At 48.8% G+C, this 17,242-nt stretch overlaps 1 protein-coding gene across 2 annotated transcripts in view; it reads right to left on the reverse strand.

The window, feature by feature from the left end:
• Nucleotides 1-400: 400 nt before the first annotated feature.
• VCL (vinculin) overlaps nt 401-17,242 on the reverse strand; it is a 94,666-nt gene continuing 77,824 nt past the window's right edge. The window contains exons 14-22 of one of the 2 annotated variants that reach the window (XM_016224055.2): nt 16,537-16,686; nt 14,558-14,666; nt 13,150-13,452; nt 11,861-11,985; nt 10,421-10,606; nt 7,515-7,718; nt 5,333-5,536; nt 4,866-4,970; nt 401-2,497 (exon numbers count right to left, since the gene is read on the reverse strand). In XM_016224055.2, the coding sequence (XP_016079541.1) occupies nt 2,351-2,497; nt 4,866-4,970; nt 5,333-5,536; nt 7,515-7,718; nt 10,421-10,606; nt 11,861-11,985; nt 13,150-13,452; nt 14,558-14,666; nt 16,537-16,686 (1,533 nt within the window). In that variant the 3' untranslated portion in view covers nt 401-2,350. The remainder of the gene's footprint in view (nt 2,498-4,865; nt 4,971-5,332; nt 5,537-7,514; nt 7,719-10,420; nt 10,607-11,860; nt 11,986-13,149; nt 13,453-14,557; nt 14,667-16,536; nt 16,687-17,242) is intronic. The other variant, XM_016224054.2, reaches the window with a different exon arrangement.

Genomic DNA, 17,242 nt, shown 5'->3' on the forward strand with positions numbered 1-17,242 from the left:
AGGAATATGCCTCAGCCTTGGTGGGTCCCTGAAAGCCCTCTTGTTCTGTACTGGGCTTTGGAGTGTGACAAATAGACCTGCAGACGTTAACAGCTTCGGCTTCTTAGGGGACAGTGATAACCTCCATGAACAGCTAGAATCATCTAACATGATGGCAGACTTCAGCCAGAGGATGGTCCACTTCACCTGTTTACCTTTGTCACTTTTGCTCCTTCTAGTACATAGTCCTCAAACGTGTCCTTCATGACACCGATCTTTGTTAAGTAAATATATTGCTGGTTTCTACTACTTACAACACAACATTGGGCTTGAGGATTAGTTTCACTGGCTGTTTTTCAAAACAAAGGAGAAACCTGATCTGAAAGTTCTTGCTAAAATAACATGCCCAACATTTAAAGCATTATTTATACAAATGCACTTTATTGTTTTAAACAGAACAAAAGAAGAGGCAGAAAATATTTGCATATAACAAATCCTAGCTTATAAATGTAGTTTTTTAGTGGTGATGTCTCTAATCATCGTTCAGGGATTTTTTATTTTTTTTTTAATTTGCTTCACTGTGTCTTGAGCACTGATATTAGAGAAAAGCACATTGGCAAAAAGTGTAAACCAGTGTCTCGAAACACTGGAAGAACTTGAAGAGCCAACATGATTTTTCTTATTTCCTCTACGTAATCTTTAGTAAAACGAAAGGTGATCTTTGGCATAGAGTCATACTTTAAAGGCATTAATATTGCATTTACATCAGGTAAGCAACTATCCAAATACGCTGAGGGCCTTGAAATTCATCTTCACCAGTTAAAAGGAAATAGAGGAAGCCTGAGTGTACAGTACCGACTTAAGACAAGTCTCACACGTTCCGTGTTGGGATCTACCACACGAGAGGTGGAAGGAAGGGCCTTCAGGCGAGGGTTCCTCTACTCACCCAGTTCTGGCTTTGGGGAGAAATACGCTTTCAAGTGCTGGGGATGCTTAGACAGCAGTGATAAGTGCAAAAGAGGAAAAACTGTTCTCTCTCACTTGCTAATCGGAAACTTACGGGGATAATTAAATATTTTACCCTTTACTCACTTGCACAATAGTACTTGGGAGGGGGAGAGGATGCAAGGGTCTTGGTGGTAGTTGGTTGAGGGAGATGGGAATTACTGAGAACTACTTCCCATTGATTCCTCCCCAACGGCGCCAGAATTCCAGTCTGCAAGTCCCACTCTCCCTTGGGTAAGAAGTGTCCTTCAGACAGGACTGCCTGTCCATTAAACACTCCTGGGGGCAAGCACCAATTCTTAGGGCTGAATTTCAAAAGGATAAACAGGATCTTTTCAAAATTACATATGAATAAACATATATATCTTTAAAAATCTTGTTTAGGAAGGGCGTGGGGCAAGAATATAAAAGCCAGGATAGGAGACATGATTTGGTTAAAAATTAAATGCAGCATTTCAGCTCAGAAAGAACAAAAAGAGTTGAGAATGATAAGGCCTCAGCACAGACCTCTGCGGGCAGTGACAAAGCGTGAAGCTCCTGGGAGTAGCCCTCGGGGATGAAGGGCGGGGCTACACCCCGCGACTCTGCCCCTCCAGTGGCGGAGAGCACCAGGATGCACAGTGTGTTCGTGGGATGGCTGCCTTGGCCGGCGGGCAGGGATGTGGGGCGAGAGGTTTCCCTAGCACAGGCATTGCTCAGGGGCGTGGTAAAGACAGAATCATGTGATTCTGTGATCTCCTCCTGACACAGTGAAATTTTATTTTATATGTGGGAAACTAGAAGGATTAAATTGGGGAGGGGTAGGAAGTGAATCCAGGACCCCATATACTGGGGCTCCCCCAGAGGCCAGCTTCCCCTGCTCGCTTCTGAAAGGGTTCCAGGTGGCACAGCCAGGAAAGACAGGCAGGGTCCCAGCGACACGGAAAGCCCAAAACGAACTTTGGAGGCATAGTGATTCCTTCTCAGCTGACTTGACTGGGCCCTGGGTCCCGGGAGCCTGGTGGGGGAATGGGGAGCAGGGAAAAGGAAGTGGAGAGGAAACTGTCCCCGAGGAACCGGGACAGAGCAGGTGTCTGGCTAGTGTTCACTCTTGGATTCTGAGCTTATGTGAAGTCCATGGGCTAGAAACCCAGCCTGCCTATTGGGAGTGTGTGCAGGAGCGTAACTGTGTTTGAGAGTAGACACATTTCACAGTGTCCATGACAAGAGTATAAATGCTTTCTAACGTGAAGAGGCCCCATTGCTTTCTGTTCTATCAGGCCAGGATGTGGCTCTCAACCCCCGGCAATTCTGGGTGGCTCCTGGAGCTCAGCTCATTTTCATTGTTTAGCAGGGGTTTCTGTGCCAACCGGGTTCAACCAGGTGCCTACTGGTACCAGGGAGTCTTTCTAACCCAGCGCAGTGTAAATCCAGCATCTGTTCGAATTTTGATTGAAGCTGCTTCTGCTTCTCGAACAGTCTCCTTCACAGACTGCATGAGGTTCTGGGCGTTGTGAACCAGCATCTCCGTGGCCTGCAGGGAAAGAGGAGCTCTCGGTCACTCGCGGCTCCTGACGCAGCAGCCCTGCCTCCAGAACCGCTTGAGCCGGGAGTGGACTGTAGCTTCCCTTCCCTGCCCCCGAAACTGGCCCAGCCCTGATCGTGTTCCGTATGCTCCAAAGCCCCTAGTGTGTACGCCTGCCTGGTCTTCAAGCTCCGGCCTCCAGCTCGCGCTGTGCCCTCCCCTGAAATGCTCTTCTTCCAGGTCTCCCATGGCTCACCCCTCAGCTCCTTCAGATCGTCACTCAGCTGTCACCCTGGCGAGGCTTTCCCTGCTCACTTTATTTTAAACCACCTCCCCAACGTCCTCATCCTCCAATTCTTTCTTCATTTTCCCCCACAAAACCCATTATCACTAACCGACGTACTGTATGTTTTATCTAGGTTGTTTTACCTGATGTTTTATCTAAAAATTAAGTTCCACGAAGGCAGGGATTTATGTCAGTTTTGTTCACAGTTGTACTTCTGTGTTAGGACAGTGCTTGGCACATAAGAGGTATTTCATAAATATTTAATTAATGAGTGAAAAAATAGTTAAGTGAACAAACCAACCACCTTACAAATCCATGAAAATCTAGTTAAGTAAATCTAAGTACTCAAACTTACAGGACTTACACACTGGTACTCCACCACAGCACGTCAGGGAGCTCACCAACCCATCAGCCCTGTAGGGTTTTTGTTGTTTGTTTTTTGTTTTTAATTCTTAACTATTTTTGAGCCACAGAACCTGAGACTTAATGGAAAATCTTCACCTGTGCATAATTTGTGCATGCAATCTCAGAGGGTTCGTGAGCCCTGAGAGGCATAACTGGGCAGGAATTCCTGAAGGTTGATCTTCTCTCTTGGTCAACAAAGAGGCTAAAGCCTGGAGAGGTCCAGAGACTCGCCAGCCAAACTCACACTATAGGACACGGACTCGAGACCTCTGACTTGCAGGTCTGTGTTTTCCTACCACACTGTCAGTTTCTATCTTTTTTTTGTTATTGGAATATTTAATAGAACACTGTAGATATTCCCCAAATACATTTTTGTTGGTTAATTAATTAAGTGATAAGTCTGAAACTCTGAGCCTTATCCTTCCTTCCCTGTTTTTCCCACTTCCTTTCCTTGGGGCAGAAGAGATCATATGACAGAAAACAACCCAGTGTCCAAACCCTGCCTAGAATCCATGGAAGTTAGGGGTGAAGATTCAGTTCCCATGGCTTGGGAGAGGAGAGGGTTAGGGTGAGAGCTGTTGGATTAAAACATGGTAGTGTGCCCTGGCCAGTGTGCTCAGGGGTTAGAGCGTCGCCCTGTGCACCAAAGAGTCACGGGTTCGATTCCTGGTCAGGGCGCATACACAGGTTTCGGGTTCAATCCCTGGTCAGGGTGCATACAGAGGCAATCCATCGATGTGTCTCTCTCACATCAATGTTTCTCTCTCTCCCTCTAGAATCAATGAAATAAATTAATTAATAATAATAAAACAGGGTAGTGAAAGCAGCACTCCTGGCACCTATCTCCTCTAACGTTTTCCTGGCCTCTGTCTTCTGGCCTAGAGATCAGAGATGGTCTCCCAAACTATTTGTGAGTTCCCCAAGGGGAGGGATTGTGTCAATTTTTTAAACTACCCTACAGAGTGCCTAATGCAGTGCCACATACACACCCGGTGTACGATGAGCTTGTTTGGGCAGTTCAACAACATACATGCTGCCTACCATATATGAGCGGGAGTCAGGCTCACGGCGGAGCCGACCAGAGAGGAGGTAAGGGAAGGAAAAGGGGCTCAAACGAGGGCTTCCTGAAAGACCTGGGCCCCCTTTCCAGGAGGTAGGGAAGGACTACAAACAAGAAGCGCTGCTTAAGGGAACCCTCCCACCATCTTTATTTCCATCTCTGCCAGAGAAAAGCACCTCCTTTGAGTTGTCATTTTGGCCTCAGCCCGGGTCCCTGAAAAGCCTACAGCAGTCACCCTCCCGAGGTACTTATCACCAGGGGGCTGGGAAGCATATATTCTCTGCAGCCAAAAGGCTACAGCGGGAGAGAGTGAACAGGCACTGGCGGCCTCGGGAGCAAACTACTCCAGGGAGGAAACGAGCGACTCAGACACCCGACCCGCCGGGGCCTCCGTCTCCCATCTGTAAAATGGCCACAGTGTACAAGACCTGGCAGTGTACAAGAGCTGGCCTTTCCCTTCCACATTTCTGATGCATCTCTCCAGCACAGACGCCCTTCCGAGAGACGTGAAGACTCCATCCCACATACTGAGTACGCAATTCACAGGTACAACTTCCCCAAAGCTGAATTCCGTTGCTGTAAAGCCGCCCAGCACTGGCCAGGCACCCGAAGCAGCAGGCACGCACCTGTTCAGACTCCTCATCACTGATGTTGGTCCGGCCCAGCATGGTGGCCTTCACCGTGGACAGGATTTTGAGCTGGGTGCTTATGGTCGGGATACGCTCGCACACCTGAGAAGAAATGTTCTTTTAGTGTTTTTCTTGCCTGCAAGTCCCTTGAGGACAAAATTTACCCACCTCTGTGTACCCCGTGGCTGGCAGGCAGAAGGCGCTTGATAAATTAGCAGCAGGATTCCACCTGCTTTCTTCTAAGGGTCAGTGTAATCCCTTCGCCCCCAAATGGAAGCATTGCAATTCCTTCATTTGATTAGAAGGAAGCTGTTCTGAATCCGCCTTTCCCAGGTACACATGTATTTCCTCTTTCTGTCGTTTCTTTCCACTCGCGGGTGCCTCCTCCCTGCTCACTCACTTTTCTCTGTGCTGCTTTTCTCCCTCCCACGTCCCTCACCCCCGACACACACACTCCCGAGTACCTGTAAGAGGTTGGTTCTAATCCGCTTATCTGTGCACTGCTTGGCAACCTCCTTGGCCAACCGAGTCACCTCATCTGAGGCCTTGGCGATGTCCTTGGCACACTGGATCAATGCCCGCTTGGTACCGCTGCCCCCTCTCACCAGCCGAGACATCTCAGCCATCAGCAGAGCCATGCGCTTGGCTGCTGCGATGATGTCATTGCCCTAGAGAGAGGCAAACACAGCGTGAGCTCAGCCCACACTCGGGCCAAGTGAGGGAAGGAAGGGGAAGCACAGAGAAGAGAAGGGAGCCTGCTGCTCCAGCAGTCCTCTGCAAGGGTGAGAAGTTGATAAAGAGACTGTTCTTGAGTGACATGGAGAGCACAGGAGAAAAAAGAGAAGAGAGAGCCAGGGCACTCACCCCAGCACTCCTGAGAGAGAGAGAGAGAGAGAGAGAGAGAGAGAGAGAGAGAGAGAGAGATATCACCTGGCTGGAAAAGGGAAAACTGGGTATTAGTCCAAAAGGGCCACGTGTGCGCCCCAGGCATAGCACTAAACAAGCACCTCAGCATCTCCAGGTTAATCATGTCAATAAAATGGGGACGGGCCAAGAGGCTGGTTAAACAGGCATTTTCCTTTCCATGGAGGGAAAGCAGCAGAGCCGGCCTGGGGGAAAATACAGAGGAGCCTTCCAGATGCAGAGCTCACCCCCTTCCCATCCTCGCCCTTGTTACAAACAGCAGCCAGGGGCTGTCTCCGCTGAACCAGAATTTAAAGCCCAAGTCACCATCACGGGCCACGATGAGAAAAGATGTGTTTTGTGACACCACCACCCCTTCTACTGCCTCTTGTTTGTCCCATCAGCCTAAGGGGACATATTATTTTAATTTTTCACATTTAAAAAGGCCAAGAATTAGTTCTTCCATCCCCTCAGACAAGTGGCTTCAATTAAAGAAACCTTCAGCCAAGAGGATGCCACGAGAGGCATCAGGAAAATAAAAATCATGTCAAGCTGTAAATGAACCCCCCCCCCCAACTGTCTTAGATTTGGCATTTTGGTGCATTAAAACCCTTATGGGTAAATAAAGAAATGTATAAGTAATTTACTTTCTGCGCTCAAAAGGCTCTCTTTTGGCTGATAACAACCAAAAATAACAGCTACGTTGTTCAAACTCCCCAGAAGGCCAGGCCGTGCTCTTTCCTCCCTTCATGCTGTCACTGCCCACGATGCGGTGAGGCACGCACAAGCCGGGCCGCTGCAGGGCGCTGCACGAGGCCCACACGGGCACCACCGCGTGGCCGGGCACTTGTGCTGGGAGGCGTGGAACATCTCAGGCGGTATCTGAGGCCAGAGAGAACAGGGGTGTGTGGAGAAGTCATGAGAACAGGTATGTTAGACAAGGCCACCTGGGCCACCTCTTCCAGTGCAGACCGCCACCATTCTAAGACTTCACGACCTTGGTTAGAAGACAGTGTAGTGCCAGGGTTAGTTATCACCCATTATTCTGCAAACCCTTTCTTCTTGCAACATGCCACCCTCAAAGGGAAAAAAGTGATCACCCCCACCCCCAACTAGCGTTGGCTCAGTCTCCAAGGCTCTATTGCTGCCTGTCCTGCCCCACCCCTCCCCCGAAACCTGGATGGGCAACCAGTGAAGCCCCTTTCCCCGTGGGTTCCCATTAAGGCCAGAATCTGCCACTTGGCCAAATGTGGGGCAGCAAGCAGCCCTCCCCAGAGAGCCTTCCATATGAAGCCACTTCTCACCGTGGCCAACTCTGCTGGTGCATCAGCGAGAGGTCAGCAGGAGGACAGGGGAGAGACGCAAAGCTCAATGGCCAGGCCAGGGGACCTCTTAATGGTCTACAGTGATTCCTGATCCGCAATCATTGAGAGGCGCATCCATGGCTGCCCAAGGAGTATATAAGGTTCCAATAGTGGCCACAAGGTTGGTAAGAAAAGGAATCCTTTCAAAAAGTGACCCCATTTCTCTGTAGCCCCCAAACATAAATGCAACCCCATTAATCGGGCATTAGCAGACCTATCGAACTTGTGAAGCCAGCCCTAACAACAAGGTGCAGACAGGCAGATGCCCACCCTGCCCAGACTCCCAGGACCCGCACAGACCACGAGTGATGCAATGTGTCAAGGCTGCACATGGCCGGATGCATATGGAGCCGCCCCAACTGGGGGTGCTAAGCAGTACCTTACTAGACCACTTGGTAGCTTCCCGATGCAATGACTGAGCCGCGGCCAGAATGGGCTGGTTGACCGGCTGATTGGATGGCATTAACAGCAGCTCAGGTTCGTAATCGTCTTCCATGTCCAGGGGGACAGGGAACCCAACAGCATCGGCCGCATCTGCCTCAGCTACCACACCTATACCCACCTCAGCGGCTGGGGTACCCGGCTTTGTCGATGGCAGGAAGGGTGAGAAACAGGGACAGTGTTAGTAAGAGCAGTAGGACTTGGGGAACCGAGCTGCAGCTGGTTTAGTAACCAAAGCTTGCCTAGGATGGGGAAGGAAATGGCACGTTCTTCAGGAGCCAGAAGAACCAAGATCCACGGGCGGGGGATTCCCAGCCTCTAGCACCAGCCAAGCCACCCTGTTCACATGAGTGAAGGAAAGAGACTCACACCAGTGGCAAAGGGTTTCCAGAGAAATACTTATACTAAGAAAGCAAGTGGCATTCCTTTTTTCTACACTTACTACCAAAATTAAACTTGCCAAGAGTAATTCTCAAGTCAGAATATTTTTCAGGCACCAAACAACCAAACAATAGGAGCTCGTTGCTTTGAAAAGGAATCCAGAGAGAAAAAACAATGCGGCCCCACGGCTGGGAGTGGGCGGAATGAGGCGCACACCCTGCGGGCTCGTGCGGATGCTGTTCCACACCTTCCTGGACACAGAAAGTGGCTGGGCCGGCTCTGTAGCTGCCAGACACGGGGCACAATTTCCTTCAGAAGGTACAAGCCCCAGAATTTAAAATGGTACATCGGAGGCGATGGATACAAACCAGGAAAGAGGCGAGGAAACACAGCGGTCAGTGAGGGGGACTCATCAAGGACCCTCCAGGGACACCTCGCCGGGCCTTCCACCTCAGGGAAAAGCCGCCCTCCAGGCCAGCTCTCTCGGCCTCCCTCGGGGTCTTCAGCGACAGCATGTCCCCGATCTCACGCTGCACCCACTGTGGGCACTGGCTCAGAGCTGCTCTTAGGGTGCAGCCTAAATCTCTCCTCCTGCAAAACAGGCTGCTCACTCCCCCGCACTCAATTTATGTATTTCATAGATAAGATGATACGTGGATGTGGCAACCGACCCAGGCTGAGCTCAGAGGAGCCCAACAATGGTACCCATGAGAGAACAGAACCCATGAGCGGGAGAGGGAATTTACCACCAGGGACAGGGATTCTGAAAGGCCAGGGGGGGAGTCAGGAAGATCTGACGCTGACCGTAGGCTGGGGGGAAAGAAAGGAAATTTCCTCAACCGAGCAGAACCACTTATATGAAAAACAGTGAGCACCATTCCCTGTATCAAACATCTCTCACCAAGAGGAAGAAGGAGTTTGTGTGGTTTTATTTGAGGGTTACTGTCACTCCTAAGAGTCTTATCCTGCTCAGGAAATCTGTCTCTAATAGGTGATGAGAAAGTTGGAGGATTCAGGGCAAACAGGGGTTCGGGCACCATTTAAATCCTGTCACCTAAACTCTGCCTCAACCAGGTTTTATCCCCATGCCTTAGAGGACAGGCCAGCTCACTGCTGCTGGGGTTCAGAGTCCTAAAGTGTACAAAGACAGACACACAAACGCATACCCCACCACCCCAAACACACATGGTTCAGGTAGCTCCTGGCTTCACATAGCTCAAAGTCAGCAGTCTCCTGATGATGTGAACCTCCGGAGACAGTGCAACCTAAGGACTCTGGCCACAAATAGGGAAGTGCAGTGCGTATGAGGGCCAATGCTGTCTGCCCCCAAGTTTTATCTTCATCTTTACAATTCATGTATATTTTGTTTTCTGTTGCATATGTATCTGGGCTTAATGTAATGTGATTTAAAATCTTTGAGTCAAACCAACCTTCATTGTCACCCCCACCCCACTCCCCACGTGCACTGACACCCTGCAAATGGCCCCAGGGTGTGCATGCCCCAGTTGCAAAGACACAATTGTAAATAATGCCACAGGTCAGGTCCAACACCAGCAAGGTCATCATTCCTCCTCAGAACCTGGGCTCAGAGCTAACAGTTCAGAAAAATAGAGTTAAAAAAACAGCCTGAAAAAAAAAAAAAAAAAAAAACAAGAGCAGCTGTATGTGCAGGAGGACTCTGGGGAACTAAATCAGTACAAGAACTTGAGCCAGCTGAGGGTGTGAAAGAACAAAGGCAAACAGATGGTGGAATAAAGACCTGGGGTCATATTAGGAAGCGTTAGAATGACATTTCACCGCAGGGTTAGCAACAGCATTTAGCTCTCATCCCGAAAAGCTGCCACTCACTTTTCATCATTTAGGGGGGGAAGAGGCAAGAGCTATTCACGGGGCATGACTGCCGCAGCATCCAAATGTTCACCAACCACGTTAATATTGATACTTTCAGCTTTTTTGAGCTGGTATTAGCCTGGAGCTGTCTTGAGTTGAGGGGTTAGGTGACTCTGAGAAAAACACATGGCTTCTAAGACACAATCTACTTGCTTCTGTGAAAACACAGAGGGGAAATGTCAACGTTGCATCTAGCTGGAGCAGGGCCCGCGGAAGACAGTTTCCTGTTTGGAGAGCTGACAATTAGCAAGCGAGCACCTGAAAACATTCAGCTCTCCCGGGAAAGAGAAGCAATTTGTAAACAGACCCCAAGTATCCAGGGTGAGGCACCTAACGCTCTAACGGACAGCACCCTCTCCTCAAACCACAGGCATCCTCGCTCTCACTTTTGCTGCTGGAAAGAGAAGCCGTCCAAGCACCAGGAACATCTTGCTAAACCATGAGGAAGGAGAGAATCATAGTCTTGGCAACGACAGGAACCAGCACGGAGAGAGGGGGTGACGTCCCAAACAGACGCTTGTTCCTGGGCTTGCGCGGCTCCCCCCCTGCTCAGCAGGAGCGCTGGGGGCTCACCTTGCTGGACCACTTGCGAGCTTCATCGTGCAGCTGCCTGGCGGCCATCATCATTGGCTGGTTAATCACCTCCCCGGCTTTCTGTTCAGGGAACTCTTCATCCTTCTCCTCTGGCGGCGGGGGCCTGGGCGGGGGGACCTCACCCTCAGGCAGGGGTGGTTTGGGAGGAGCAAGCTCATCTGCCAGCTGAGAAAGAACCGCCAGGTTGTAGGTAAGGCCCTCGGAACGACTCCCCGCTAAAACTCTTTCCTCCACAAAGCATCCCCAGAAAAGCCACCCACATTCACCCCACAGAAGACCACCCACATTGAGCACGCCGACCACCTGCTTCAACCTAAACGCAGGCATATTTTCTTTCTCTCTTTCTCCACAAAAAGCCAGCAGCTACTGTTTTGGACACATCCCCGGGAGGCATGCCCAGCACCACCAGACCGAGGATTCTCAAAGATCTGACTTCTGGCCCTGACTCTGCTGAGGGGGAGCTGCAGAGGCAAGTAACGCCTCCTCGGACAGTGAGGGGCGGCGAGCCTAACGGCGTCTTGATTTCTGAGTGTCACGGCTCTCCTGACGGCGTAAGAAGCCATCGCAGAACAGCCGTCTCCCTGGCCCTGGCCACCCACCAACAGCCCAGCTGGAAAGACTCTAATGAAGCGGCGGCCGGGGACGCTGCTCCTTAGCTGTAGGCACCGTGACCCAATTGTGTCCTTAACCAACTTAGAAACTTACATCTTTTACTGACATTAAAGATGGGAAAGTAAATCAAGGAGAGTAAATGAAATTATTGCCTTGATAAGCTATTTTCAATACTGTTAGAGTAAATGTCTAAAAGTAATCACTATTTCTGATTCTAGGATTTGTAGCTGCAAGATACAGCCCAGCTAGCCCCCTCCTAAACCATTTACCTAGAGAAAAATCAATTCATTGTACTTTGGGGGGGACATCAAAATATTTTAAATTAAAGTTGGAGGGGCTCTTAAAAATAAAAAGATTGTATTGCTTTTGTTACTAAAAAAAAAAAAAGTCAAGGAAAGGAAAGAAGAACCTACATAAGATTCTAACCACCTCAGTTCTGCCATTATCAACTGGGAGCACGTAAAATCTCACCACAAGCGGCGCAGATTATCTTCCCGCTCCACTAACTTGCCCCACTGACTCCTCAGTCATCACATCCACACTTACCAAAGCCAGCTCCTGGGCTCCCGTCACTCCTGTCACAGCAGGCCAACTCCCAGGGCCCCACCCAGCCCGCACACGCCATGCAGAAGCGCTGGGTCAGGGCTGCGCTGGTCTTAGCAACCAGAATCAAGCTGCACCTCTAAGGTTCAAGTAAAGGCTAAACAAAGGCCCCTGGTGACTGAGGCTCCAGAACACAATCTACCTTTCTCTCGCTGCAGCCCACACCCTGCTGCTCAACTCTCCCATCTCTCGGAGTTTACTTACGCGAAGCTGTTCAAGGTCTGGCGGAGGAGGTGGGAAGTCAGGCTCCTGAGGTTGGAAGGCTTCTCTGACCTTGGCCACAGCTCCCAGGATCCGATATCCCGAGTCCAGGAAGCTCTTTTGCAGTCCTAAACACAAGACGCCCTCACTCTCAGCTGGGCAGGTCAGCGCCCGGGAGCACTGCCTGTCCAGCAGCAGAACTGGTTTCCACTAACAAAAGCTGGATGTCAAGCTGCCAGTGAGCACGGCAGGCAGCGACTGAGGGGAAGGGAGGTAAGGCAGGCGCCCTGGGCCTCCCAGTCATAAGTGTCACCAACAGCTGTGTGCTGTAGTGCTCAGGATGCCCTCTTGCCTCTACAACTAACAAGCACTCAGGACATTGCGGGGCTCAGCTGGTGCTCATCACTTCTCTCAGGAGATAAGTCTGCCCGACCGAGAAGAGGGGAGGTGTCAGTGTCGGATTGAGTGGACGTTCCCTGGAGTACTTCTCGCCTTTCTCCCTGCTCCTTTGCTGCACTTGGCACTCAGCCTATTAACCCCTATGTTGAGTTGCTACTGCTAACTGTCCGGTTACCTGGAATTCAGGAGGCTACACAAACTATTAGAGACTCCATTAGGAAACTGAGCATGTCCGTAGTGATGGGTTGAGAATATAGCAAGATTCTGCCTGGGCCAGGGAAGACTAGGGGGCCCCTCCTTCCCACTCTCTCACGCTGACTAGATTCTACTCGGACGGGGCTAGAAACATTGGATGCTCAGAAGAAAAGGAAATTCAAATGTTTCCAACCAAAGGAGTGGTAGCATCTTTAGTAGTGCTGAAAATAAGATAAAATTCACCTGAAAAAAACCCAGATTTTTTGGTGTAGAACCAGGAGAACTGAAGGTCAATTTAAGCCCTCCAGATTTGGCAGAAATAGAGAACGTTTTGCAGAGAAAAAGCATTTTGAGAAAAGCAGAAGAGACATTATGCCAGTTACATAAGCTAAACAGTTGGTAGACTGGTTATCATGCCTCTTTTGAGAAATTTCCAAAATAATGACTGAACAGGGCCAGGAGCTGTGTTCGTCAGGCAACATAGAAAGTACAGCGAAATTAACCCTCCAATACTGCAGAAAATGTTCTGTCCAATATTATTTCAGACAGAAAAAGATGAACCCAGCATTCTCAAACTAAGTCTGTAGGTTCCGCTCCCGGGCTTTGTATGTGGTGGTAGTGGGGTTCCTATCCTCTCCCCACCCTGTCAGCTTCCCGACTAACCTCTCAGCCGAGGGGAGCCACCGTGTACCGCTTACCAGGATCGGAAATGTTTCCAGCCACGGCCTTTGCGTCCATCACCATTGGGGAGATGGTTTTGCTCAGCTCATCAGAGGCGGCCTTCACGGCCTCACGGAACTTGGGGTCCTCAGAGTTCTCCACCTCCCTCTTAGCCACCAGCAGGATGCGGTTGGCCCGGCGAGCGATGCTGGTTGCCCCAGCGACCAGCATCTGAGGCTGAATGTTGGCCATGGCTACTTTGCACTTGTCCAGGTCTTTTTTAATGGCTTCTTCGGAAGCATCCAACAGAGATTTGGTGTCAATGGCTTCGTCCACCAGCCCTGTCAGGAGAACAGAAATGGAATTTACTTTCTATATTGAAGACCAGAGGCTCCGAAAAACCCTGTTGTCCAAGTTTCTTATGTGAAAGTACAATACCCAGAATTCTCTTCTTCAGCTCAAAGTGCTCCTTACACAATCCAAAGCTTCCAGGTGAGTAGCATAGTAAAATAACATGAAGAGGTGGCCCAGGAGGCCACCCTGCCTCACAGCGTTTACACCAACAGTGGTCGCTGGCCACCTTCTGTCCACCACAGACAACCAGAAATGCGACGACATCGGGAGGAAGCAAGGACTGCGTCGGAAACCTTCACCGCATTATCTGTTAATAGCATTTCCTCCCTTCCCATCTCACTCCCCAGCCATCTGTTGCTTGTTGGCAGCTTGCAGTGGCCAAGGTGAGCCACGCGGAGGATTCCAATAACCCTCACAGCCTGCCTCTTGTTTCTGTTACCTCTCTTCAGGCTCCTCAGCAGCTCCACTTTCATCTCTGGCTGCTAAGGACCCTGTCACAGCAGGCTCTGCAGGGCGGCCGAGAGCCTACATTCCTGTCTCTTCCCTCCTCTCCTGTCCCGCCCTCCACGGGGAGTGAAGGGGACTCGGAGCTGCCACTTCAACCGCACAGACACCGGTCTGTAGGTGGTTGCTTTCTCCTTTTTTTAAAACTACGTAGTTGATAAGTTGGAGGAAACTCTGAGACAAGTTGTATTAAATGGTAGCTATTGTGGTTCCTTGAAATGTGAACCCACTGAAAATGACAGGGACACTTACTGTGTCCACAAACACCGCCTCCCGGCCTCTGAAACCGAACTCTGGCTCAGAGCGAGCAAAGACACTATTCAAAGGGAAGATAGGAGCTGTAACAATAAACATCACACCGGGAGGGCGGCATTAAAATAAAAGAGACTCAAAGAGTCTCTCTCCGGACAAAGTTGCTGGGCTTGAATGAGAAGCCGCCGCTGCTCAGCAGCCTTAATCAGGGCCAAGTACACTGTCGAGCACATGACCGGCCCTTTATCCAGTTACAGCTGAGTAACATAACCGGTCCTGCTCGGGTTCCTAGGACTCACTCGGCGGATTAGACGAGGGCTTTGCACACAACTCTACCTGTCATTTTTTCAACATTATCAATCCACTGGTTCTTCATGGTCTCAAAATGTTCATAAGCGGCTTGGTTTCCGGGATTCCTGAGTAGGATGCGAGCAGCTGAGACGACCTGGCAATGACAAAATCACCTTTAAACACCAGAGCGCCCTTCCACTCCAGCACAGTACAAACCCTCAGGGAGGCGTTCTCCTCTCCACCTACAGATGGCGATATAAGGCCAAAGATGCGCAAGTCTCTTCAGACTGAACACATCAGGTTCAGTCTCAGAAACAGCTCCCCAGAATGGACTCTGGCAAAGGTTTTCCGTTCACAGCCTGATTTTTATTTCTAAGATCTTTTAAAATTGATTTTTAGAGAGAGAAGAAGGGAGAGAAAGAGAGCGAGACATCGATTGGCTGCCTCCAGCACGCCCCCTACCAGGGATCGAGCCCACAACCCGGGCACATGCCCTGATGGGAAATCAAACGGGCAGCCTTTCGGTGCACAGGACGCCGCCCAACCAACCGAGCCACACCGGCCAGGGCACAGCCTGATTTTAAAAAAGTAAGAGTGACAAAGCGAATGGGTGTTTGTTCACTTGATATTTCAGAATATACACAGACACACGGCCTATTGAGCCCTTGGTGTTCAGTCTTCCATCTTAAAAAGCACCACTGAAAAAGACACTAAAAACTACTCAAAACTCATTTATGAACATTTACAAAACCTGTCTACAGTTAACAAAATGCTTTCATAACTGTTATCTTCCTGAATCCTCACAACCTTGTGATAGAGACAGGACAGGCAACATCTCCATCACCAATTGCAAAAACCAGAACTCAGAAAATGTAAGCGACTGGCTCAAAGAGCTCCCACTCAGTTACTGACAGCACTTGGGGAAGGGACTAACATTTATTGAGTATGTGGTAAGTTACAGGCTATACACTCATCCTCTTAATCCTTAAAACAATGTATTAGGAAGGAATTATCCCATTTTACAGATGAGGAAACTAAAAGTCACAGAAGATTCCACATCTAGATCTGTCTCCAAAGTCCTCGCTCCAAAGTCTGTAGTTAGTGTCTTAAGTCTAGTTTTCTGTTTCTCTTTTTTAGAAATCTTATTTTTATACAGAAAACCTATACTTTATATTCCACGTTTCATGGAAGTTTTTAAAGAAAGTTAGACATTCATGTTTTATGGAAGGTGTTTTAAAAAGTTGGAGAAGTGTGAATTTTCAAGAGAATCAAACTTGTTCACATGCCATTTGGGCAAAAGTTAACAATGAAGAAACATGCTCATTTCCCTTCTCTCCCTACAAGTTCCCACCAAAGCCACATCACAGGTTGTAAAAGCCCAGCCCAGTTCCTACTATGTCAGTGGCACTCAGCAAATATCTGCTGAGTAAATGAATGAAAAAATAGTGAATTTCTATAATTTTATTAGAAGGAAAAACACACAAACATCACACTAAATGATGCTGAATTAATATTTTTAAGAATACCTTTCAGCTATTAGAACTTTAATTCCTGTCCAATTTGTTTTCTTTTGTGCCTACTCTTCCAGTATACTATTTACAGCATACTACCTATATCTTGGTTATATAATTAAGTGGGGAGGAAAAAAGAAGTTATGAACACAAATCACTTTTTTTTAAAAAAACCCTCAAAGGGATGTGGGAAAAGGCATAAACTCTAAAATCAAAACAAACTAAAACGCTCAAGATTATCCGAATATTTCCCTAAGTGTGAGTGAGTGTGTGTGTGTTGGGGGGCAGGGAGGGCTTTATTCGTTTTTTTTTCTACTTTCAAAACTTATCTATTATCACAGTAAAAAAATTCAAACAATACAAAAGTGATTTTAACACTATGGGTATGTGTGTGTTTTTCATGATATTTTACAGTAAGTGTTAAAAATATATGGAAACTGTCCTGTAATTAACCTTCTTTGCTGAATACTGTAAGGGGAGCATTGAAATGATAAGACATGAGCAAGACTCAACCTGGGGCGTGAGCTCTCGGGCCGTCTTCACCGATGCCTGAATGCCTTCCACGGTTGATTTGTTGGCAGTTCCAACAGCAGCCGCCTTCTCTGCTGTGGCACCGAGCCTTCCTGAATGGTTCTCAAAGTTAGCTGCCCGCTCGTCAAATACCTTGAGGAAAAAACAAAGACATTAAGAAAATTTATTTAAATAAAATGGGTCTGGCAGCCGAAGAAAAAGTTTCTCTTTAAGCAGAGGCACCCACTACTCAAGCAAAGACTTTAGAGATGATATCAAACACTGGTTAATAAGACAATAGTCAAAGCCCAGTCCTGGCTTTGCTGTATCACACACGCTGAAGTTCAGTTCAACCAGCGCTTACCAAGGGCAAACAGGGCATTTGGCTCTGTGTCGTCTGTAATAAGGAGTCCGCAGAACATAAAGACTTAAATAATCCCTGTTCCCAAAAGGCTTATCTTAGTTTGACGAAAACAGACAAACCCACTCCAGGCTCCAGTGCAGGTTGCTGGGCATATCACAAGCCAAGAATACCCAGAGTCCCAAACAGAGCCGCAGCCTCCTCAGGACAGCATCCCTCATAGATCCAATTACCATTAATGCGAAAACTCTGCCCCTGACCTCCACAGGGAAAACTATGGTTGGTGCTCACAACCAGGCCTGACCCAGGGGTAAGGATGGCTGACTTTTATTACCCCAAATGCAAAAC

This window comes from Miniopterus natalensis, chromosome 14 (assembly GCF_054644295.1).
Source record: "Miniopterus natalensis isolate mMinNat1 chromosome 14, mMinNat1.hap1, whole genome shotgun sequence".
NCBI lineage: Eukaryota > Metazoa > Chordata > Mammalia > Chiroptera > Miniopteridae > Miniopterus > Miniopterus natalensis.